At 37.2% G+C, this 25822-nt stretch overlaps 1 protein-coding gene across 1 annotated transcript; it reads left to right on the top strand.

The window, feature by feature from the left end:
* The first annotated feature begins 7231 nt into the window (after positions 1-7231).
* LOC150080798 (uncharacterized) lies at positions 7232-20109 on the top strand. Its single transcript, XM_090381245.1, has 4 exons — positions 7232-7469; positions 13183-14140; positions 18708-18893; positions 19293-20109. The coding sequence occupies exons 2-4, from the start codon at positions 13292-13294 to the stop codon at positions 19590-19592; spliced, it is 1335 nt and encodes a 444-aa protein (XP_090237371.1). The 5' UTR covers positions 7232-7469; positions 13183-13291; the 3' UTR covers positions 19593-20109.
* Positions 20110-25822: the final 5713 nt, after the last annotated feature.

Here is a 25822-nt window from a genome sequence, read left to right as displayed (position 1 = left end):
CTTTTGGTTTCGGTCTCCATTATGACACCTGTGTTTCTGGTCTTCCTAATGGCTCTGATTTTAGCCGTTCTAAACTCTTGAATTAGGGTGTCAGTGACTTTTTCTTGACCTGTTCACTAGTTTTAAAAGTGTCAGTGGTTGTAGGTTTGAGAATCACGAGATGTGGTGTAGGGAGCAGTGTCTTCCTGGGTGCTGGATTGGTGGTGGTGACAGTTGTAGTGGCAGGTTTGTCCTTAGTGCTTCAGAATACGCTGTGGCATTTGTCTTGCCCCGCATTCCATGTAGGCGTGTAGCCGTGTGACGGCTCTCTCGTTTTCCACATGTGTATCATGCAGATTTGACAATCTGCGATCTCAGGCCAGAGGATATCCTATTGGGATTCTCCTTGAAAGTGGTTTCGAGGGCCGTTTTCAGAAAGAGAGTTTCCTCGTATACAGAGCCCTCTGGTATATGGTATGGTCCAGGAATGGTTCTTGTTGTTTGTCATCATTTGTTTCTTTTTGCAATGCAGTGGCTTCTGGCTGTTCCTTTGTTTCAGCCCGAGATCGTGTTTCCCTTTGCGATACGGGTACCACTCGTTTGCGGGTTTTCCGCTTTGTTGAGGGTGGGGGAGTTCCCAGGTCGGCTGTCCTCTATTTCCGGTTGGTCAATAATGATAGGGTCATCATTTTGTGTCTCAGTCAGGGTATCTTTGCGCTTATCTAATTTTCCCTCCGTAATTTTCCACATGTGTATCATGCAGATTTGACAATCTGCGATCTCAGGCCAGAGGATATCCTATTGGGATTCTCCTTGAAAGTGGTTTCGAGGGCCGTTTTCAGAAAGAGAGTTTTGATTACCAGGATTCGGGATTACCAGGACTGTTCGGTTAATCGGGTTCTCAATGTTGAGGTCAGATAGCTTGCTTAAAATGGTGGTGATTGATGCCAACCACAAGTTCGTGGGTTATTTGGAGGCACACAGGGGACTGTGGAAGTTTTGGGGGTCTCCTCACAGCACTTTGAGGGGGGAAGAACGCCAGATATAAAAATGTCCCTAGAAGGACGGGACTACTTTCCCAGCGGGGTATCTAGTGGCCGCGAAGACGTTGGTGGCATTAAAATTTCTGGTAGAAGCACAGGTGCGAAGATAACCTCTCTCCATGGACAGTTTATAGTGGTGTGTTATATTAAAGTCATATTTCTTTGATGATATTATTCGGTAAAGGCACAGATTGATGGAGCACTACAACTGCTCAGTTTTCACTAGTTGTGACATCTCCCCAGTCAAGGTGTTAGGTGGAAAAGCGGCCGCCGCATTATATCTTCAGCCTCTCTATAGCCCTGTTGTCAGCCATGGTGACCATGCGGTTTGGCAACAAAGGATACAGATAAATAATGCTTCAACCTGGCCAAATTACCAATATAGAGGCAAAAGTTACTCACCAGTGGAATCTAGTCCAGTTTATCTTCAAGTGAGGACACATTTCATGGCACTGACAGAAATTAAAACACATTTTTAAACTAAAATTTTGCGGAGCTATGAAACACACGTCTGGTCACAACAACAGCATATTGGCGATCCGCGACGGAAAGAAGTGGTACTGGCACGGATAAGAATAGGATATACACGTCTGACTCATCTACTCACAGGCGATGGTCCTCCTCAGTATCCAGGCTGCTCAGAACATCTAACAACTAACCGTAAAACATGTTTTGATTGACTATCAACACACACTATCCACAACATCGAATTTCAATATTCCATTTTCTGGCTAATATCTGAGAACCGATGACATTACATCATTAGCATTAGTAGAAGCGTACGATGCAAGAAAGCAAGCTTATGCAGCATCAGTCAAAAAAAACCCTCCCATTTCACCCCTCCATTCGTTCCAAATGCCTGTCCAGCTCAGCCTTAAATTTAATTAGGCTATCAACTTCCACAACAAAAGATGGAAGTCTGTTCCACCAATCAACTACCCTGGCTAAAGACCTAACTGTCTTTCTTCATTTTGAAACTGTGACTCCACAGATTCTTAATCTAAGCAAGAGAAAGAATCCCATTAGCATTCAGCTTGCTCAACCCATTCAAGGCCTTATACACCTCAATCAGATCACCTTGCAGGTGCCTACTTTCCAGGCGCTGCAATTTGCAGAACCTAAGCCTTTCTTGGTAAGAGCACCCCCTTTGTTCCCCTCACCAATCTTGTTGCCCTTCTTTGTACTCGTTCTAGCGACTCTACATCCTTCCTAAAATGAGGCCTCCAGACCTGTACACAGTACTCTAGGTGCGGTCTGACCATTGCCTTATACAATGGGATAATCGCCTCCCTGTCCCTGATAGCAAAATTCCTATATATCATTGACAAAACTCCATAACCCGCCCTGGCAGCCCGTGTGCACTGGTCAGCGAACTTGATATTTGATTGCACAATTACCTCCAGATCTAGTTCACTTTTCACTTCCCTGAGTGTAGTACCACACAGTTGGTACGTTTCTCTTGAGTTTTCGCTAACCATATGCAGTATTTTGCATTTGTCAATGTTAAACTTCAGTTGCCACTTCTCAGCCCATTTGTCCAAGTTATCTAGATCCAGTTTACTGTCTTTACTGTCGTTAACAACCCTACCAACCTTTGTATCATCTGCAAACTTGGACATTAAACTTGATATACATTAAACTTGGACATTAAACTTGATATACAAAAGGTGATACAAAGTATCACTTTTTGAACCCCCTTTGTGAATTGGTGATACATTTGCACACCCCCAGTCCATGAGGTCCTCCCCTGAGTCCAAAGAAGCTCTCATAATTATGGCTAAGAGTTTGCTTACTTCCTTTTCTGCCTCCTTTAATATAGCTGGATAAATCCCGTCCACCCCAGTTGCCTTTTTTATGTTTAACTTCAACAATTTCTCTTCCACGTTGCTCTCAGTTATTACAAAATCGTTTACCTCCCTGTTAGAGTTTGATAAACTTCTGGCACTCCCCTCATTGAATAACTCCTCATGTGTGAATGTAGATGCAAAATACTCATTCAGTTTATCTGCAACCTGAGCATGATCATCAATAGTTAACCCATCTATGTTAAGTGGTCCAATCTGATTCATCTCTTTCCTTCTAGAGTTTACATAAGTAAAGAACTGTTTGCTGTTTTTCTTTGCATTCTTTGCCAAAGATTTCTCGTAATCTACCTTCGCCTGCCTAACCTCCTTTGTGACTTAATTACAGACTAGTTTATACTTGCCATAGGCTTCTGTGTCAACTGATACTTTATATGCATCCCATCCATTTTCTTCTCTGCCGCGAGCCTCATTAATTCATCTAACATCCTTGTAGGCCTAAACCTTGAACAGCATTTCTTAGTTGGAATGACAAGCCTAGTAGCCTCCAAAATTAATACCTGAAGGCTTCCCATTTAGAATTCAACGTTGGTAACATCATCAGTTGATCCCACTTTACAGAATTTAAAAACTGTCTGAGATCCCTGTAGTCACCTTTACGAAAGCAAAAACCCTTCCTTTTATCCTTGATGGTAGTTACATCTTTAGATAATTCCCACATCAGTACATTGTGATCACCGTCATCCAGTGGTTCCTTTGTCTGCAGATTCTTAATGCATGAATAATCACTGCTGATAATGAGATGAAGAGTATTACTCTCTTTCGAACATGTTGCTGTAGAAAACAGTCATCGAATAAATCCACAAAAGTCTTGCTAGTGTGCAAGTGACCAAACCACAAGTTCCAGTCAATATCTGGAACTATTGCAAAAATAATTTTGATATCATATACAGTACTTGGATTTCAGGAAAGCTTTTGATACTACATGCAATAAAATTAGCTCTAGAAAATTTGACTCTTTACCCATCTACAAAATATTTAGTTTACACCTCTGCTCAATTAGAGCAATGCAAACTCCCTCTCACAAGGATCACTCTGTTTTAAACGAAATAAGAAGTTTGCCATTGCAAATGGAAGATCGTCAGCAACTAGTGAACTTTTGCTGGATTTGCACATTCAGGCGTAAACGGGAATGAACTGCCTGATATATCTACTAAAAATCCACCAACTTTAGACTTAACCTCTGCTCCTATTCCAGCCTCTGATTACAATGTCATAATTCAAGCAGCATGCCATGCACAATGGAGAGAGCTATGGCATAACCAAACAAATAATAAACTTTCAAGTTGAAAAAGGACCCAAATTTTTTTGCACTAGAGCATTCAGACAGTACGACGGAAAGAAGTGGTACTCGCACGGATAAGAATAGGATATACACATCTGACCCATTTCCATCTACTCACAGGTGAGTAGATGGAAATGGGTCAGATGTCAGATAGAAACCTTATGTTTGCTTTAAATAGGTTTCTATACTTATATTTATACTTGTTTTACCGACCTTTTGTCCATCTTTTGACATGGTGACCTAATTTCGTAGGTCATAGCTTATAGTTTTAATTGTAATGCTGCTCTGGGGGTTCCTCCAACTCCACATCAAGCAATATGATGAATACAAAACTCTGTAAAAGCCAGATTTATGTAGGTTAGTGAGTGTCTCCCGAGTGTCTACCAAAATTTCAATGCTTGTTTAGAATATGCTTTTCTCGATGGTTTAACCCATGATTCTCTACATTATCGTCATATGATATCACTCATATCGGACATGAAGTGTTTCTGTGCCATAATTCAGGAAATTAAATTTAGGGAAATAATTATAGTCTGCATTCCATAAGTAATGTATACAGTTCATTCTAAGTTTCAACCACCACCACTTTCTTATACCATTGGCTGCCACTGGTGGAAACCAAACATATTTTTCACGTATTTTTCCTCAGCAGAAACTAACAAATGAAGTTCATTTTTTTCAGTTAATGCAATACAACAACTGAACAAAACATTTTAATAAATGTTTTAATAAATGTACTGATCGATAGTACAGAACAGGTACAAGTAACTAGGATTGGGTCTTCAATATCCCTATTTCTTATTTGCTTTTAGACAAGGATTTCTTCCCTATCGAATGATAATTACTTTGCCAGTGAATGCAAAGAAATAGCTAAATGACATTTAACGATGGTAGTGCAGTAAGATATAAAGGTGAATGACCGAGAAATAACAAAAAAATCAAGTTATTACAAAAGTTTTGTAATAATTCATTGTACATTACCCACGCTTGTTAGAGATCTTTTCTAAAGATATTCGATTTATTTAGGAACCTATAAAATTGTTTCGCGTGGTTTCCGGAATCACGAATAGAAATAATCTCACAATGAGGAAATGGATTTTTCGTTATTTCAGGGATAGAGACGAAATGATTAATATCTGAGCATATTTAATTACAGGATTAACTGAACGATTGTAAAATTGTTTATTGAAACAGCTGCATTCAATACAGTCCCCAGTAACTATACAAGTCGAGGATGGAGGGGAAATGTTTGAAATCATAAAATAGTTTAAAAAAAAAAACATCAGACAAGGCATTCAGTCATACAAAACCGTACACGCAGATTTCGATGACTTTGGAGAATAAATAAAACAAAGAATATTTGAATTAAAAATATATACATTTTACTTTCCTCTCGATTTTGTCAAATGTGTGTTGATAAGAAACGGAAAGGTCCTGTGAAGGTCCTTGTTTCTGGATAAAAGCATGCAGAATGAAATTCATTTGTGTTAGAGTGATGTGCCTATTTCTGTGATATTTGTGGATAAAAGATGCGTAATTTTATTCTAGAGTATATATTGCTATTGTCGTTTCGTCGCTCTGATGACAGTTTCGTCAATGATCTGGAATTACTCCTGGTCAATTTCAATACTTATCACTCATTTGAAGAAGTTTGGGTTCAAATCCAGTCAGTAACTGAAGGAATTCTTAAAGACCTCTTCGTCTGATTGCAGATCTCAGTTGATGTACTTAGTACAACGTGAATCAGCCTGGAAATAGAAGTTCTTGCAGTTAAGACACACTGACCACTATAGGAGCGCCTGTAGTGGTCAATGTCTGTTGGGGGAGGACTTTGAAATCTTCCCAAATCGTGCTATCCCCACCTGAAAAGCTTGATGCACGACTATTATAGCATTGGAAAATAAATGGCAACTCTTTACAGGTCTTATTTACGAAGGTTAAATGGATTGAGGAAAATTATCATTTTATGGGATTCTATAGAGTTTTGTATAGAAAAAGATTAATATCATGGTGAAACTTAGGAAATGAACAAAAATGTCAAGAGAGTTCAAGTCACTCTGTTCAGTATATTTAACAAAGAATCGAAAAATAATTCATTTATTCTTTACCAAGGAATGAAGACAGACAGAGATCTGGATACATAATGGAGGATTTCGGGGAATGGAGAGAGAGGCAATGCAATGTTGAAAGAGACATCGTGGAATAATTTCTGGATTCATGACGGGAGGCTGATAGAATTTTTAGAAGGGAAAATTATTCCATGTCAGATTACCTTGTTACGAAAACAAATCCAGTCGACATCTGAAGGAGATGCACGATCTTTGCAGAAATAAACGATAAAATTATTTTAAAAAAACATCCGAAAAAGTAAGATAGGAAATGGTGGATAGAAATGAAAATCCTCTTCCACGTACCCAGACTAGTTAATTTCACAATAAGCGAAAAGAGCTGCAGAATGCATCGAATTGAGTAGACTTTAGAATTGCTAAACCACGCAAACAGAAAGGGAGGGAGGTCGATGTTCTGAAAGAAAGATATCAGAACGTGTGGAAATGCACTGATAAAAAAATTGTGATATGTATTCCAACGAACCTTTGCTTACTCGTGAGAGAGCTTTTTTTCGTGGAAATCAGATGGGTGTTGTTAAACATTTCCGTCAGAAGCGCCATGGACGGATGCACAAGTCTGAGTGGAGGTTAAACGCCCAGGGACGAACAGCAGTGGTTCGCTCTCCTCTATCCTACTTAAATTTGCTAACCAGTAAGCAAAATTAAAGTATGCGAAATAACAAAAACTTGATAACGCCACTATGGTGGTAGAGAGACATTTGTGCAATCCCAAACAAAACGAGAGATGATCATTAAGGTGAAGCTTCTTGTTTTTTCTTTGGTAGTCAAGAACAAAACACGGAAGGATGTTTATTGCAGTTATCTATTAATTGGTCGTCGCGCTAAACATATCGAACTAAGACAAAACTGCGACTTTGGATGCGATGTAAGAAATTACGTCGCATCCAAAGCCACGATGATTCTTTTAAATATTCTGGTTCTTACGAGAAAGTTCTCCCCATCCTCCGCTTATCACAAACCCACGAGGGTTACGGAAGATTGGTAGCATTGCGCATATTCCCGTGACTCTCAGACATGTGCTACAAACAACGCCACAGGCCGAGTCAGAAGAGAGAAGCGGTTTCTAATTTAGTCGCGAGCAACTACTACGCTCCGAATATCACACAAGGAAGCCTACTTGTGGCGGTGTTCTTTGGTTGCAGACGTCATAACCCGTCATCTCATGTCACAGGCAAGTGTCATAGTGTGTAGTAGTAAATGGTGTATAATTTCCTCCGAATCCCTCCGTTCCCCATCATAGTATCAAGTTCCGAACATTATTTTTGTTGCTAAAACCTCGGGTCGCCGATCCAATCCATCAATTTGATGATTCGCCCCTTTCTGTGGACCGTTCGGGTCACCGAAGTCAAAACGAACGTACAAGCAGAACGAGAAATGTTAAATTTATTTGAGATGAGTATCTATCGATCCATCCTTCAGATGCACTGATGAGCTAAATTTCCGTGACACTTCCCTAACGATGTTATTCCCACCCCTCAGATCCAATGAAAGGGCATCCCATCGTTATCGTAGAGTACTCTTTGAACAGTTTAATTACCAACTTTTAACTTCCACGCAGTCGTTTCTTTATTTGTGTTTTGTACAGCTGGCCACATTCAGCAGTGATCTCGCCTTCTCGCATGCTTAAAATATCCTGCGAGTACTTATTGTAGTCTTTATGCTCCTTATAGACGAGAGCGAACGAATTTGTGCTCTCGCTCTCTCTCTCTCTCTCTTTGACACTAGGATGCTACGACCTTTAAAATACTAACGGAAGCAGCTAGGAAGGATAAACATTTAAATAGCAGGAAGGCCTTGCATCAGAGTAGCAGTTGAAGCTTCGTAATGTGGGGTTCTATTCATATGCCTTGGGTTTATCGATGAACAATTATTCTGTTTCTAAAATTGAACCATTTTTCGTAAGAAATTCATATATATTGCGTGCGGTTGCTTTGGCCAAGTAGTTCAGGTTAAAATGAAAGTGTACGAAATATCAAAAATGATATTCCATTCTTCTAGTAGATAATACCACTCATTTATTTAAACTATCAGCAGGGCCGGATTAAGGATGAAATAGACCCTCGGCCATATTTAAATTTGAGGCCCCTTTAATATATATATATATATATTACACATATAAATACAAATACTACGTAGGTTTTTATATTTATATTGCGAATAATAATTCCTTGATAAAAATGTCAACTAAGAGGTCAAAAAATGTTAGTTTTTTTACTTGAAAAATAAAGTAATAATAAAAACAATTTTAACAGAAACTTTTAACTTATTTATTGTACAATTAAAAAGGTATAAGAATAAAATTTAAACGCTTAACGAGTTAAGTTTAAGAATGTTTTTATATTACTCGTTTTCTTGGTTTATTATTAGAAATTTTTATCACTACTTTAGAAAATATTGACACTGAAAATGAGGCCCCTCTTCGCGTGGTACCCCCGGCCATGGCCCGGTTTGGCCGTAGTGTTAACACGGCCCTGACTATCAATACGTTTTTATAGAAGAATAGTAATAGAAAATATCCTTTCAATCAATGAGTTATATAAAAGTGACATCTAAAGAATTTCTTTTTCCTTTCTTTACCATAACGGTATTTTAAAATACTGTTCTTTCCTCCACCCACCCCTGGTTGTTTTAGCAGTTAGCTTACTTTTCGAAGCAGCAGTGAAATAAAATATTACGTAAGAAACGATGTAGAATAATAACTTACAAAATTCATTTCATTTTTACCATATTTGTTTCTCGACCTTTTACATCTGGATATCCCCTTCCTTCACAGCTGATAGTGCTTCATTTCGGATTGTATTTGGTGATTTTAAATTTATTATGGTACCTCCTAAGAAAATCCTCGGGAATGCTTGCAGGAGGGGTTTGCGACCCACTGGTCGAGACCACTAGAGCTTTATTTTGTGGGTGTTTTGTCTTTTGTGTATGTGTTTATCGTTGTAATGCTTTGCAACGAAATAATTATTGAGAAATAATTTCATTTACAGTACTAAACCTGTTTTTTGTTTGTATATTGACAATAAAAATCATATTATCATTATTTTTATCTGTACAATCTCAGATTAGCTTGTTATTAATTTAGATAGCTTCCAGAAGAAGGCGAAACGCATTTGACTGAATAATATGAATTTAATGTAGTCTTATGACAATTAGTTCTAATCCCTGGAAAATTTGAATATTATACCTTAGTAGAATAAAGATTATCACTTCGTAACGATAAATCGCTTCGATGTTTACTTTGATGACCAATTTCTAAATTATTTTCCAAATTAAATAATTAAATTGGGAGTTTTTAAGCATATTTTTAGAAAAGTTTGATCGAAAGAATTGTTGAATAACAACTACAGTACCCCAGGAAGGAAGGAAAGGGGAATTTTGAATTCACACATAGCCCTTGAAAAAATAATGGGCAAGGACAAAGTTTGGTTGTATTGCCCCATGTGACAAAATTTTGGTGTACGCTATCCCAGCACCACAGCCAACATTTCTTCGTGAATAGTTTGAAGTATGAAAAGTTAAAAGTGGCTTACTGTTAGTGTGTACTGCCAATAAAGTCTGAATTACAACATAACTGCTTTTATCACAATCCTGGTGCTGAGAAACTGTACCAAGCAGGACCGCATTCTACTGCTAAGAGGCAAACCTTGTGTTTTGCACAGTGCACAAGATATATTTCTTAAAACCACGATGAAAATTTTATACGAAAGTTCTTTATTAAATAATTTTCCGATATATATTTTGTTGTTAATTTATATATACAAATATGTAATTCGTGGGTGTGTAATTGTGATTATATTACAATTCTTTATTTTTTATCATCAATTTTAATGACTATTATTTTTTACCATATTAATAAGAATTTTATTATCGATGATCAGAATTTAAACTTTACGAATTTTGAATGAATTTGATAGGAAATATTGCAAAGATACAGAAACGGTAGTCTAAGATTATTTGGAGTTCATTCAACCGATGACGAAATGCTCGTTGATCTTCTTCCCCCCCTCCCAAACATATTGCTCAACCGGCAAGTAATCAAAACAGTTTGTTATTTTAGGACTAAGTCCCTTATCCAGATGCAGCTGTTCATTGTACTTTTTTTCTTCTAATGATACATTGAAAACGCGATTCTTATCCACATGAATGAGTTGAGCAAATGAATCGGAGAAGATTTTCAGATTCGGCCTGAAACTGTAGGTGGTCATTATGAAAAGCAATTGTCTAATGAGATTAGTCTAAGGATAGTTGCATGAAATCGATTCCTGACATTTCACGAGAGGTTGCAAATTTATTTCCTGACCAGCCAGAAGTGCAAGTGCTTATGAAGTCACAGTAGAAAGGACCCCGGGTTCGCAAGCGATGCACTTTTTTTTTGTAATCGGCGAACGGTAGTTTGTACTCCTTTAAATGAAACACCTAGTTTTTTGCCAATACTTCTCATGGAATAACTTTCTATACATAATAGCGCTTCTTTTTTCAATACCCAGTTCCTTATTTCTTGTCATATTTATTGGAAACACATAAAACACTCTTTATGAATGACTGGCGTTGGATTTTATAAGTTACAGCTCTTACTCCTAAATTTATATTATTACAAAACAGTCTAGAATCATCTACAATCTTCTATAATATTCAAACAATACTCCCACTTTCTGGAATATTCGAGAATCATTTACAATGCTCTACCACATTTAGGAGTCTTTTACACATTTCTGGAATATTCTCGAATATGTTAGAAATTTCTTGAATATTAAGGTTTTTTTGAATTTTATCCATAATAGAAAATATTTCAATAAAATTTGGAAAACATATTGGTCTTATTTTAATAAAAACTTTGAAAATTAAAAATTCTATGAAAAATTGGACTTCATTCTTCTTCTTCTTCTTGATTTTATTTGGCTAATTAATTTCGTTTTTATTTCATTCACTAATTAGACATTGCCTTCATTTTTTTTTCTCTTTTACTGTTAACCAAAGTGTTAATAAAAATATTTAATGAATTCAGTGAAGCAGAAATCATTCGGCAGCAGTAGACAGACAGACAGTTGCTTTTGGAAACGCTGCAAATAAACACAACCGTGTAAATGAACACAGAGAGAAATAAAACGGGGTTTTGTCCTTGGCTTTGGGTATACATAGAAACGTAGTACCCCGACCTCTACAGTTTACTGTTGATATATCGAAACAACGTTTTAGGTAGGAAGTTTTATTTATTTGTATATCTTCTTTTTATTTCCTTTCTTGGCAGCTTCATCTTCTTCTTTGCGACAGTAATGAAACTTAACGTAGTAGACAGAATAAGCTTGCTAACCAGTAAAAGCATCTGCAGGTAAAAGACCCATTGAATGGAAGAAATCACAGTGTACTAATGTGGAATTTCATTAAAGATATAACTACTGTCAAAGGTAAAGGGAAGGGTTTCTGCTTTCGTAAAGGTGACTACAGTGGTCTCAATTTTTAAATTCTATGCAGTGAGACCAAGTGATGATGTTGCCAACAGCAAATTCTAAATGGAAAGTAATCAACGAAGCTACTAGGCTTTACATACCAACTAAGAAATATTGTTCAAGCCTTAGACCTAAATGGACGCCAGATGTACTATTGAGGCACGTGGCAGAGAAGAAAAGTGCATGGCCTGCTTATAAATTATCAGCTAATACTGACGTCTATGGTAGATATAAATTAGTCTGTAATCAAGTCACAAAGGCAGTTAGGCAAGCTACCTCAAATTATGAGAAGTCTGTGGCTCTGGCAAAGGATGCAAAGAAAAACAGCAAAGACCTGTATGCTTAAATTAACAGTAGAAGGAATGCGTTGAGTCACATTCAGCCACTTGATGTCTATGGGTTAACTGTTGATGACCCTGATCAGGCTGGGGACAAATTGAATAGATATTTTGCATCTACGTTCACACATGAAGAATTCTTTAAGGAAGGGGGATGCCAGAAGTTTATCAAACTCTAAAGGGAAGCTAAATGACTTCGTGATAACTGAAAGGAAAGTAGAAGAGAAATTGTTGAAGATGGACAGAAAAAAGTCAGATCGGGTGGATTGGGAGTTTTTAAGCATATTTTGAGAAAAGTTTGGTCGAAAGAATTGTTGAATAACAACTACAGTACCCCAGGAAGGAAGGAAAGGGGCAGGGGAATAATCGAATGTAACTATCGAATTGTATTAAGTAAGGCAACAAAGGAGATAAGCAAACCCTTAGCCATAATTATAAGAACATCCTCTGATTCAGGGAAGGTCCTTATGGACTGGAGACGTGCGAATGTATCCCCAATTAATAAACGAAGATCAAAAAGCGAATTAAGTTTGGTTTGGTTTTGGGTTTACTGGCGCAAAAGCCACCTAGACTATAATGCGCCAACCACGGCGAATTAAGTAATTACTGACCTACCAGTTTAACGTCTGTGCCATCTGTACAAAATGCTTCCATCTGTATTTAAAACAGATGGAAACATTTTGTTTCAGTCAAAAGCTAGGCTAAAATCATAATTTTAACTGAAATAACTATTGTAAACATACGTGATTAACGTTTAAAGGCAAAAAAAATTTTCCATTTAACACCAATTGTACCGTGTCAACTGTAATTGAATTGAAGAAATGGAACTGACAAGTGTTTGCTTTTCCCCAACCCGAATCCTGGAATCACTGAAAGCCTGTAGTTATTAATTTATAGAGAAAAAAAAACATACAATGCGCATTAAATGTTATCTGAATTCTCCTAGGCTGTTATTGTAGCATGCAGTGAAAATGCCACAAGTGAGTCTAGTCAGTTTTCAAAATAGACCAATATGCGAACATTTCTCGATATTTATATTAACTTTCTCTTTTTCTCTGCTTTATGTTCAGTTATCCCGACTTGTCATTTTATTTTCCAGGTGGGTCTACGGTCATCGTCAAACCTGTATGATGACTGAACTCGACCAAGTGCCTTGAAACACGAAATTATTAGCTTCCTTACATCTGAAAAGAAAGGGTCGAATCAGCATGTGGGAGTGTCTACCAGATATCCTTCTCGAAGATGTATTTGCTCGACTTTCCATTACTGATCGATATAATGCGTCTCAGGTATGCCACAGTTGGCACAAAACCTTTTATTCTCCGCGGGTGTGGCGCACCTTTATTTTAGAAGATCGTACTTTGACCAGGCGAAAGTTTAATTATTACACGGGATACCAACACATTCTAGACCACCATCGGACTCAGATATGTCTCCATCGTATTGGTCGAAATATCCGACGCTTGGTCATTCAACCGATGTCAAGTTTCTTCAACCTTTACGAGTTCATGACTATCATTTCTTATTTTTGCGAGAACTTCGATGGTAGATCTTTGCGCCGCATTCAATCGCTGGATTTTACATTCGCCTGTGACTGCGCATCGGTCAATGCCGTCAATGAAGTTGTGTTCGGTACGGGAGGTAAGTTACTGCAAGCCCTGAAACGCTTGATGGGAAATCTCAAGGGTCTGAAGCACCTTTCCCTAGAAGACCTCCTGCTGGACACGTACGAGGCAATGTTTCTTTTAGATGACGTCGTTCAGAACTGCTGCGAGACTCTCAGAACTCTAAGACTTATAAATTGCACAAAAGATCCATATCCGATTCTTCACGCTGGAGTCTTTCTCAACCTGAAAACTCTTACGATTTCGCCCCAGCAACTGAGTGATGACGTGGTCATTCTTCTAGGATTCACGAACGTCAAGAATTTGTATATTTTGCAGACAAAACACACTGAGCAAGCGTCCCCGGTATCTCCAAAAGCCTGGAAAGAATGCAAGCGACAGTCTTCTCAGTTAAAAGTCCATCTCATGGTGCAAGGAAAGGTTAAAACGAATGTAAGCCCTTTCTTTCTTAGAAAACATTCTGAATTTACTTGCTTAGAAAATATATCCTAAATTTACATTAAAACAATGTCTAAGAATCCTTCAGAAATCAAAATCCTTAAATGCAACTAAGATGATCGGAAAAGAATATTAAAAAATAAAAATTAAATTAAAAACAAATGTATCTACTAAACAATGCTAAATAATACTAAACAGCTTGGCAAGTTTACAGTATAATTCAGTATATTATTACACTACATATGAATATAATCCATAATACAATAATATGTAAGCCACGAAATTTGACAACCTAAACAGGATTATCGACTAACTGGTATGCGTACCATTGGTACGCATACCATTTGGTTGATTATCCCTTTTGTGATCATATCATTTCCATATTGGGGGTAACGTGAAGTAATTTTTAAAAAAAGGTATTGGCACAGCTTGAAGAAAATGCCGTTCCCACCTTTCGGCAACACCTGGCCAGACAGTTGGTTAAGTATTGCCAAAATTCCAGAAATAATGTAGTCATTGTCAAATGTGGCCGGAAAAAAATGTTTTACTGGTTGAACAGTGTGATGGGAGCTCCATACAGCTTGTGAAAAACAGTTGTGCCCAGACATCCTCTCAAGTAGAAATCACCTAGTGTCAAACAAATCGCAGAGTATTGTTCACTCACGATGATACACGGTTTGTGACCTCGTGCGCGAACTTCTTCGAAGAAGAACAGTCCATTTATGAAGTTTGAGGTGAATTCACACCAATTAATAATGTGTGGGCATTGGAGAAGAACTTCACTAATAACACATGGAGGCGATGTTCCCTTACCCAACAGCTATGGGTATTTGCGCTGCTTGAATGTGAATGTTATCGGCCATAAGAGAATCTAAGACCACATGTCGCACATTTCAATCGTAACCATAAACAGCTAAGCAAAGTCGGTGCCTTGTTGATATCAAGTGACGTTAACTCCAACTGGTACATCTTGTAAAGAGCCCACTGGTAGGATGGCTAGAAGCACTTTGAGGACTGTTTCTTGTAATATCTATTTGGGAAACTACAGGGGCATACCGGACGCGTGTGCGTTTCTTGTGACACCATCGGTCATAGCATTATGGCCTTATTGCCTTGCACCGTAAAGTCTACAAACAAACATCGATCATAGCAACAGCGATTTCGTCTACAGCAGCGTCCCCTGCTGGAACTACAATCAAACAACATGTTTCTTTATCAATTTGTTCAATCAAATTTGGGAAAGGGGTTACTTGCTACTTTTAAACGGCGGTACTCCCGAAATGCAGTGAAGACTTAATGTTATTTTGGCAAAAGAGTTTTACCAATACTAACGATCATGATCTTTTAGTTGCAGTACCATGTTTTTTTTTAACTTACTTCGTTTGAAATTGCAAACGTTTTTGAAATTTCAAATGAAGTAAATGAAACTAATAAAGTAAATGAAGTAAATTAAAAGTAAATGAAGCAAATTTCAGCCTGAACTAGTTATAGGGAATACAGAAAGAGCCACCTGAGTGCCAAGCCAGTTTCAAAGCGAATTTAAAGCGTCTTCCCAATCAGCAGATTACAGAGAATATTTAAGTCTGTATTTACACAGGTAATTTAATTTCTGCTCTTCCAAATAAAGTAGTAAGCTTTCCAAAACGAAAGGAAAGGTACCTTACTTCTTGTATACAGAACTGTAATAACACAATATCCACTAATCGGTAATTGCTTAGTCACTAGTGGTACAGCTCCTGCCTCTACGTAGTGGGACTGGTAACCTGGGGGAAAAGTTATTCTCCAGGACGAAAAGGAGCAACCGAATTATGAAAACTATCCAGCACTTGAGCCTAGACGCTCATAGTCTCAAGTAACTCTGTTCAGTATATTTAACAAAGAATCGAAAATCATCACCTAAATGATACAGAACAGACATCTCAATCCAAAAAACTACGAAAAAAATGAAAAACCGCAGGAACATCTAACATTCCTTATATTTCACTCTCTGGATAGAAAATTGAATTAACGAAGTCATACAATATATTATAATTAATAATATTTACAGCGACCACAACTCTGATGATTTTGCGGCTCGACTACTTGCTAAATTATCAAGGTCCTTCCCTCTTTGTAATAGAGCCTATATCATTAGGTAGAAAGCCAATTAAATAGCGCATATTTCTGCAACAAATTCCTGTAAATATATAGTTGATAAGCTCTGTTATCTAAAGTGCTGTAAGGGACACCAAGAAACATATAAGCCATTAAAAATATTTATACATTGAGAGTCTACTTTATTGGGTACATCTATCATTTTCATGAAATAGAGCGCATCACGTCTTCGTACCGTGCTATAAAAATCGGGTGGGAAGACGTATGAGTGCAATTCAGTGCGAGAATGGACAAGACGAAGGATTTTAGTGACTTTGAGAGTGTCATGGTTGATGCCAAACATTCCTGTATCAGTATCTCGGAAACTGCAACACTACAAGGGTTTCACATACAAATATATCTCGGGGTTGACCCAATAGCCATATAATATCTACCCAATGGCCATTGAAAGATGTATTTCAGAATGTGCCTTCGCCGACCACCGAACCAAGTTGCACTCCTGTAAGCAAAGAACATAGTACGGTTAGTGGGCTTAGAAACAAGAACACTGGACGGTGGAGGACTGCATAAACGCTGTCTAGTCTGATGAATCCTGTGGTTTCACGTTGATGGGAAGACCAGAATATGACGAAAACACAGGAGTCCCTAGATCCATCCTTCCACGTGTCCACAATGCAGGATGCTGGTAATAGTGTGAGGAGCGTTTTTATGGTGTACACTGAACCTCTTGATACCAATGAAGCAACGTTTTCTCCTGGAAAGTTTCCAGCCAGCCAGGCACAACCCTTCGTGTCTTCGTTTAAAGAACCATCTCCAAATGGGTTCTTTCAACAGGATAATAAGCATTTCAAGGCTAAAATTATACAGAATTGGTTCCAGGAACGCGTTCTTGTTTATACATGACCACTAGGTAAGAGGAGTTTACATTATTTTCACAATGAATACAACCATTAACTGCATTCATTAAGCGCGGGATCGAACCACTGTTCACCCAATGTGCGTTTTTTTCATCACCATTTTGCTTGACCGCTCAGCTACGTCTGGCCTACAGAGACCGCGAGTGAATTCAGCCTGCTGCAGTGGTCTGCCCAATAACCAGATTTCGATCTAATTGAGCACTTGTGTGATGAGTGGGATGAAGTAGAACGAGCTCTTCGGAGTAGAGATCCGCAATCGTCCGGGTAGCAACAAGTGTGAGAAGAGACCGAGACAACGTTGTTCTTTAATTCTCGGATGATTATACCAATTCTTTGGTCCTGTACCTAATATTTCCTCTTTTTGCAAGGGGTGGAGAGAACTGTTTGTTTCTTTCCTAGAACAAATTTCTGGTATGTTTTAATCAATTCTGCACAGACTCAGATGACTTCCTCTTTTGATCCAAATACATCTTGGATTGAAAAAAGAGAATCTTCAGAATAACTTCGCTTGATCCTGGTTATTAAACACCTTAAACATTATAAGCCTTTGGCTGTAAAACAAAAAAGCCGTCATCGTGAACTGTTTCCTTACGTAGTTGGTTCGAAACTAGTTCAGAACTAGAGGTATTACCATTGACCAGTGTTCAAATTTTCATTTACGTGATCTAGTAGACACAATAGAACGAAGATCAAAACAACAGTCGTGCGAATAGAAACAACGAATTCCTGCTCAATCAATGCAAAATGCGAAGAACCATACCATCATGATGTCGAAAACGGCTGTCGTTGATCTTCTGTCACAGAGAGGTCAAAATCTGGTGAAACTGTATTTGATTGGAATGACGTCGACATGTGCTTAATCAGCAAGAAAAGCAGACGACAGATTTAAGAGAAAAGGGAGAAAATAACTATCACAGTTTTTCGTTGTCATAAATTTTATGGAAACGGTGGAAGTGTCTTTGTCAATGTTTCTTTAGATATGGACAGAAAGTATAAAAACTTAGGCCGAATATTCATTCGGCATTAACATTAACATAAATTATGCATTATCAGTAGATTATAATGTGATACAAATAAGGCCAACCCGGTATGGGCCCTCGTGGGTAGCACAATGGTAATTCTACATTTGGTAGAATTACCATCCTCCCCACACCGAGTGGGAAAGACCCGAGTTCGAGTCCCGTCGATGACATAAGGAATTCTTATTGGTCTTTTTCACAATGTGGCCAGTTAGTCGGTCTCAGGTGAGGGCAGCATGGTTTTTTCTCCCGTAAACTCGGGTTTTTCTTCCAGCGAACAGAAAATCAACCACAGAACACACGCAATTGACAGACAATATACACGGAGCAATATGGCGTTAGTCGCTGATGCTCCTAAAACCCTACTACAACAACTGCTATGGAATAATCATGAATAATCAGCTGACTGCTTATAATCACTCAGGCTTATAATAATTTAAATTAATACTGATGCCAGTAGTTTTACGATTAATTTCTAATAATGATGTTCTTTTTGTTTATTTCAAACTTTCATTTTCCTTTTTTCTGTAGGTGGTGTGGCAAGAGGGCGCACCCGTAAGATCTATCATCTATGACTCGCCATACAGTCAGGTTACTACTCATTCAGCCCTCATGGCAGCTAGTCTTTATCATAACTGCTTAGAAACTTACGCATTCCTGGGTTTACCTCGCTTTTACACACCAAAGTCATTTCAAGAAAGGGCAGACTCTGCTTTGGTAAGCATAAACTGAGTTTTCTTTTGTTCTAACCACAACTGAATTTGATTGTCGTGTTTGCTACAGAAATGAATTATGTCTGGTTTTATTTCCTACAATGTGTTTTTCAAAAACAGAGTTCACCCAAAATGTCAAACATGAAAATGTTTGGTCTTTCGGTCACATAGTGATCGATAAGGGCCCTCCTGAGTTAATGTTAATCCTTAGCTAAACTTAGCAGTCCTTCCTCCCCTTTTTTACCTGAGTTACTACAAATTTTGTCTGATTATAGGCTACGTTTTCCATTTTAATCAGTCGTTGTGTATATCGTATATCCTATGAATAAACACTGCAAACAGTTCTCCAAATTTAATATGAATACCAATAAAATTAAGTTCTGTGTTCATTTTTATCTTTTAGGTACTTATTTGCCGTTCGTGCCCAAACCTAAGCACTCTGGTGGTGAGGGAGCGAATCTCTACATCTACAGCTCTTCTGTTAGCCCATTACTCTCCAAATATTCAACACTTAATCATCCGAAAAAATGCCATCATCAAAAGGTGCGACTGGCCCAAAAATTCTGATTGGGACGATGACTTCTACCTATGGTTACGACGAACATCTCGCTCTTATGAAACAACCGAGGATGAAGTTTCCATGATCTTAGGAAAAAAATGGAAGCCAATGGCCGACAACGAGTTTAAATCGTTTCGTCTGTAAGGTGTTGTGGACTGGCAGTTGGTAAATTATTTCATTGCCTAAGGAAGAGACTATCAGTGGATTCTGGAAAGTCAGCATTTAGTTGATGTTCCTTTCCCTGTGATCCCCCACTGTGTATATATACACATCCCTCTTAAATGGACTGTAAGAGACTCTCGGTTATGGTCGGATAACTCTTGTTAGATTCCAGTACGCTGTATTTCTTTTTGTACTAGCGGTGGAACTACTGAAAAGTATTTTTAAACCAAAGTGTTGCTTCTAAGAATTCCTGTCATTTAAATAGAAGAAACAAATATTTACGATTATTTTTATATTGCTCAAAACGGTTTTTCACATCTCTTGTGGCCTTTTCATACTGGTGAAAGTTTATTGTAGTCTGGATTTTGGAGCAGTCAGCCGAGTGGATTCAATGGGGAAAAAAATCGATTATTCTATATTGTCTTAACTACGCTTCTTTTAGATAAAAGCATTATAGTTTTCACAAATGGTTGGCCTAGTTCGTTATAGTTTGTAATGGGCAAATAGCAAACAAATTTTATAGTTAATGTGATTTCTAAACTTGCATAGATGTAGTTAGTGGTAACACTGATTGGTATATCACGCTACTTCCATTTCTGTGACTTTTAGATGTCGTTTCTTTGTAGTATATTTTTTGTTTTTACGCTGACATCTGTTGAAAACAATTCGCTATTAATTTTTAATTTTAATGTAATTTCAATATGTTTCGTTGCTTTTACAAGAAGAGTTTGCTCATTCCAGGTACAACCCTGACATTCTCTAATAAAGTTTGATCTTTTGCTACTCTTTAAACGTGCAGCTATTTTTGTTATTAATATACGAAACGTTAATTAACGTATTAATATTAAGTACACAGTTCAAAAAGTCCTCGTTCAACATCCTGGTTAACATTAAAAGATGTTTTGAAAAGTAAATCGTTTGATATTAGTTAGTAAACAAGAAATTTATCGTGTATATTATATTTTAAAATCTTTATTTTAATAATAACTTTAAAAATATAATAAAAATGCGACAATTTTTATTATTCTTCCCATAAGTACCTATTTAAATAAGTAATAAATATTCATTTATTGCAAATACAGCAAGCCCATCACAGCACTAGGCTGGGGGCATAAATTCAGTATAAAGGAGACAAATGTAAACACAAATACATGGCATATTCTATACATGCATTAACAATGAATATGAATTATAATGGTCAAAAATATATATTGCAGAACATAACATTTGGCTCTCGGATGCAGTTACAGGGTTGCAGGCAGCTGTTTGTATTTCTCATAATTTGATTGGAAATGAGACTCCTGTAGGCTGTGTTCCAATGATTAGTAATTCTCTTGCTAAAAGAAATTTTTCTTCAATTTAGTCTCTTGGTTCTAGTGTTACTACTGCTTAACCCATGAGTCCACGCCTTCGCAGGTAGCATGGTTATATGAGGAAGATGATTATACGCTTGTATAATCACGTCCTTCCCATGCTGTTTATGAATCGGGTGTTCTCTGAAAGCTACAATCGTAGCTCATGGTGTCATTCAACATTCTTAGCTTTCCCTAAACCTGGAAAAGATCAGACACTATAGAGTATAGACTGATATCTATTTCCAGCTGCTTAGGAAAGCTATTAGAAAAGATCGGTCACAATACACTACTGTAGTATCTGAAATCCCATACAATCATTAATGAAAATCAGCATGGCTTCCGAAAAAATCGATTCACGTTAGACCTTGTGGTAAAAACTGAGTCCAACATACGGAGTGTCTATATTCAGAAAAAACATCTTATTATGGTATGGTTGGATATTGAAAATTCCTTTGACACCACCTGGTGCTACGGCATCCTCCAAGATTTATATGCCGTAGGACTTCGAGATCGGCTTGATCTGCAGAGCTTTCTTTAAGAACTTTCTAAGTGCGTTATTGCAATGCTGTTCACAAACATTTGTCCAGAAACAAGATGTACCTCAGGAATCGGTACTCAGTGCTATGCTCTTTGCGCTCAGAATAAATAACATGGTACAGAAATTTCTGGCTAATATTGAAATCTATCTCTACGCAGAAGACCTTAGAATATCTTGCCATTCGCAGATATGTGCATCCTGTTGAGTGACAGTTACAATTTGCAATAAACAAAATAGTGTCATGAACTTCACATAATGGTTACAGTCTATCGGCTTCATAAACTACATCCATTTATTTCTGTGAAAAACTTCAGCTACATCCAGAACGTGAATTACTGCTGAGAACTCTGACTGTATTAGTGTCTGATGAGGACTGTATTAGAATGTATTAGTGTCTCTCTGATACATGAGGACTGTATTAGAATGTATCAGTAGTCGTCAGTTCAAACGAATCGGTGGTGTTCACGTTGTTCCTCTCCTAACAGATGCGGCACTAACTTTACAGAAACGCGCTTATACTCAACGTTTTGTTTGAAATGGAGTGACATGACTCGGTGGACATCTAAGTTTCTTCAGCGATTTCACTAATAGTTAATTTTCGATCATTTCGTACCGACGCTAGCAATTTAACCATTTGTTGAAGTTGAGTACCATCAGATAATCGATCACTTTCGACGGACTCCCAGCCCCCTCCCTTTGAAATGAAGTGCCAGTTGAAATCTTGTGTACAGCCCATTGCAGAACTCTTCATGTGCTATTTAAAGAAGCGTAACGTTTCAATTGTACGGTTTTTCCGACCTCAAAGCAAAATTTAACCGGAAGTTCTAGCGTGAGGTACAGTTCGAAAATAACGAGCCCGAATTAATTACACTAGTTTACAAATTTAAGTTTGTTCACTGGGGTTTGAATTTCGATAGCTCCTACTGCCGAAATATGTTGCTGTGATTTCAAATATGACTTAGATTTTTTTTTTCTATCACTTCCAGATACATCAAAATTTAAGAAATAAAAAAAGGATTGTTTTTTTACGAAAGTATATAACTTTATTGTATTTAGTAATGACAAATTGATAGGATTACATTTTCATATATCAAAAAATACGTAAATACTAACAAGTATTAATCAAAATTCTGAAACTTTCTTTAATCAGACCTTCGTCTCTTTGTTTGAAAAGAACGTTTAATCGTTTTTCTTTTATGTATAGTGCCAGGTTTCTCCCTTTTTAAACATCAGCAATAGTCGGCCATCATGCTTGTATTCTACCTTCTTCCCTGGTACCTCTGCTCCATTTCCTTTGTCTTGATGGAATCTCTCCCCTTGTTCTTCGCTTATCTGTGCAAGATTTTCGAGGAAAAAAATCAAGATGTGCATGCAAAAAGTGAATTTTGATGCTCATATTGCAACCTAAATTGCGAAGCTTTTCGAGCATATTTTGAACAATTTTCTCATAATCCTGTGGTTTATGATTTCCTAGAAAGTTTTCCATTACACTTTTAAAAGCAATCCAGGTTTCCCTTTCAATGTCAGTCATAGTAGTTGCAAACTGACCGCCTAAAACCAATTTTCTAATCTGGGGACCAATGAAGATACCCTCCTTAAGTTTTGCGTTAGATAAACCCGGAAAGTTACTGCAAAGGTACTTAAAGCAGTTGCCATCCTTATTCAATGCTTTAACAAATTGCTGATATGCAGTGGAGGTAAAAGTATTTTATCTGGCTTCACTAAACTTTGTGCACAATATTTTTTGACCCCAGTGTAAGATTGTACCTCCGAGGTCACTGCTTCTTTGTCCAATGCAGCACTTTAGCTCTTCTGTCCCATTCACAAATGAAGCGTGGCATTTTGGTGTACCCACCCTGCTTCCCCAACAACATACATAACACTTTTAAGTCTCCACATAGAACACTTAGAAGTTATGTCTTAAAGTACTGTTTTATTGGACTAAATTCAAAAAATAGCAAGGGCTTAATTTTTCAGTACTCACCTTGATCGATCTGCAATTGTTATGGTTTGAATGGCAAGAGGTGACTAGTTTTTGGTGGTGATTGGTTCTTAAATTAAGGGGTGGGTAAATAGTAATTATAATGGAAACGGGATTAAAATATGTTCAAGGAAGTAAAAGTGCACTAACTCCGTCCTTGGCTGTCATTAAATTGGGATTCTAAATAGTGGATAAGCCAAAAGTCGTAACGAAGGACTTTCGTTAAAAAAAAAAACGTCTTCAGTCGGCAAGTTAAATGAAAAGGGAACGCGTACTGTATTTAAGAAGAATTTTGTAATCCCGTGATGCACTTTGTTACTTGCGGGAATCTCAGATTGGTGAGATTCCAAACCGGAAAAAGATTGAAGGGGAGTTTCGCATTTATAATATTTAGATCCATTCTATAATGAGGGCTTCGAGTTGTAAAATTTTGTAACTTTAATATGGTAATAGCTGAATCAACTAAGGTTGTTGGAGTGGGCATGTAAAGTAAGTTCAATGCTAGATTGTCCAGTTCTGAAGCTATTGTAGTGATAGTATGCTCTGGTATTGAATTGGACCGAATTTGGTTGTGGTACTACCAATGTAACAGGCGTTACAATTGTGTTGACATTTTATTAAATAAATAATATTATTCATTTCGCTTGTTGGATATTTATGTGTTTCTTTATATTTATCGAAAAGTGATCCGCGTTTGTTATAAGTGGAAAAATTAAGAGTGATGTCTGTACCTGCAAATATTCGCCGAAATTGTCCTGCAAGATTACTATGATAAGGAAGGACAAGACGTGTTTTTGGGGTTACTGATATTATTTTTTGCGATGGAAATGGTATGTTGGATTAATTTTGGAGGGTAATTTCTGGCTATGAATTTTTTTGTGAGATATCGTAACTCATTGGATAGGTCGTCTTGTGAGGTGCTCAATTTAATGGCGTTGTAGATTTGATTATAGAGAACGGATTTTTTTATGTTGAAAGGGTGATGCGATGTAAAATGTAGGAATTTCCCTGTGTGTGTATGTTTTCTATAGATCTTAGTTCCTAGTTTAGTATCTGTTTTATATATGGTGAGATTGAGAAAATTAATTTGTTTATTGGTTTCTATTTCGAGTGTGTATTTAAGTCTGTCGTGAATTGAATTGAATTTTGTAAAAAGGTTATCAATTATAGTTTTGTTTCCTATTAAAAGTACATCATCGGCGTATCGCATATATAACTTTATCTCGGAAGGGTAAGGTTGTAGGATTTTATTTTCAACTGTGGCTAAGTAAATTTCGGAAACTTTGAACTAAGACATTCTGAAAAATGGATCACACTTACCCAGGAAACAAAAATAACGGCTCCACAAATTTCCACAGTTAACATTTCTTCTAAAACTTTCACTCATACGGAACTCGCAAGTTTAGAGCATGGATTCAACTTTGCGATAAAAAGCCATCAATATCCCATAAAAGAAAGTATTATTGAACTTCAAACAAAACTCGAACATCACCCTGACAAATGGCGCAATTTTACACCAGACTAACACTATTATTAACTCAAAACTCCCCTACCAATCTAATATATCCAAACAACAACTCAATGATATTCATAAACTAAGTAAAATCCCCGACATTATTATCCAAAAAGCAGACAAAGGAGATACCATAGTAATTTTAGATTAAGCTACTTATATAGAAAATATGGAACAAATTCTAGCAGACCAATACACCTATATAATTAATAATTCCTATAATATATCCAAATTAAAAAACAAGCTTGACATTATCCTTAGAAAACTCCGGTCTAATAAAGAAATCACCCTACATACCTTACAGCAGATTGGCATACGAAGCAATGTTCTCCCCCATATGTTTGGAATTACCAAACTACATAAACCGGGCCATCCCTTAAGACCAATTATTTCTTTTAGTAAATACGCCTTCGCAAACCTATCCTCATTTCTAGTAAAAATATGTGAGATATTGTAACCTCACAAGACGACCTATCCAATGATAGGTCGTCTTGTGAGGTTACAATATCTCACAAAAAAATTCATAGCCAGAAATTACCCTCCAAAATTAATCCAACATACCATTTCCATCGCAAAACATAATATCAGTAACCCCATAAAACACATCATAAATAGTAAAACACGTCTTGTCCTTCCTGATCATAGTAACCTTGCAGGACAATTTCGGCGAATATTTGCAGGTTCTGACATCACTCTTAATTTTTCCACTTATAACAAACTCGGATCACTTTTCAATAAATATAAAGAAAAACATAAATATCCAACAAGCGAAATGAATAATATTATTTATTTAATAAAATGTCAACACAATTGTAACGCCTGTGA

Source organism: Mastigoproctus giganteus, chromosome 9 (genome assembly GCF_048544385.1).
Source record: "Mastigoproctus giganteus isolate SK-2022 chromosome 9, ASM4854438v1, whole genome shotgun sequence".
Classification (NCBI taxonomy): Eukaryota; Metazoa; Arthropoda; class Arachnida; order Uropygi; family Thelyphonidae; genus Mastigoproctus; species Mastigoproctus giganteus.
The sequence above is the reverse complement of the archived record's forward strand: the minus strand, read 5'-3'. Positions and strand labels throughout refer to the sequence as shown.

What these genes read in the sequence shown, in the direction of transcription:
- LOC150080798 (XM_090381245.1), top strand. Translation starts at nt 13,292, where the DNA reads ATGTGGGAGTGTCTACCAGATATCCTTCTCGAAGATGTATTTGCTCGA. An exon ending in AAGGAAAGGTTAAAACGAAT is followed by an intron (nt 14,141 to 18,707) that starts GTAAGCCCTTTC and finishes TTTTTTCTGTAG; the next exon opens with GTGGTGTGGCAAGAGGGCGC. An exon ending in AAAGGGCAGACTCTGCTTTG is followed by an intron (nt 18,894 to 19,292) that starts GTAAGCATAAAC and finishes TTTATCTTTTAG; the next exon opens with GTACTTATTTGCCGTTCGTG.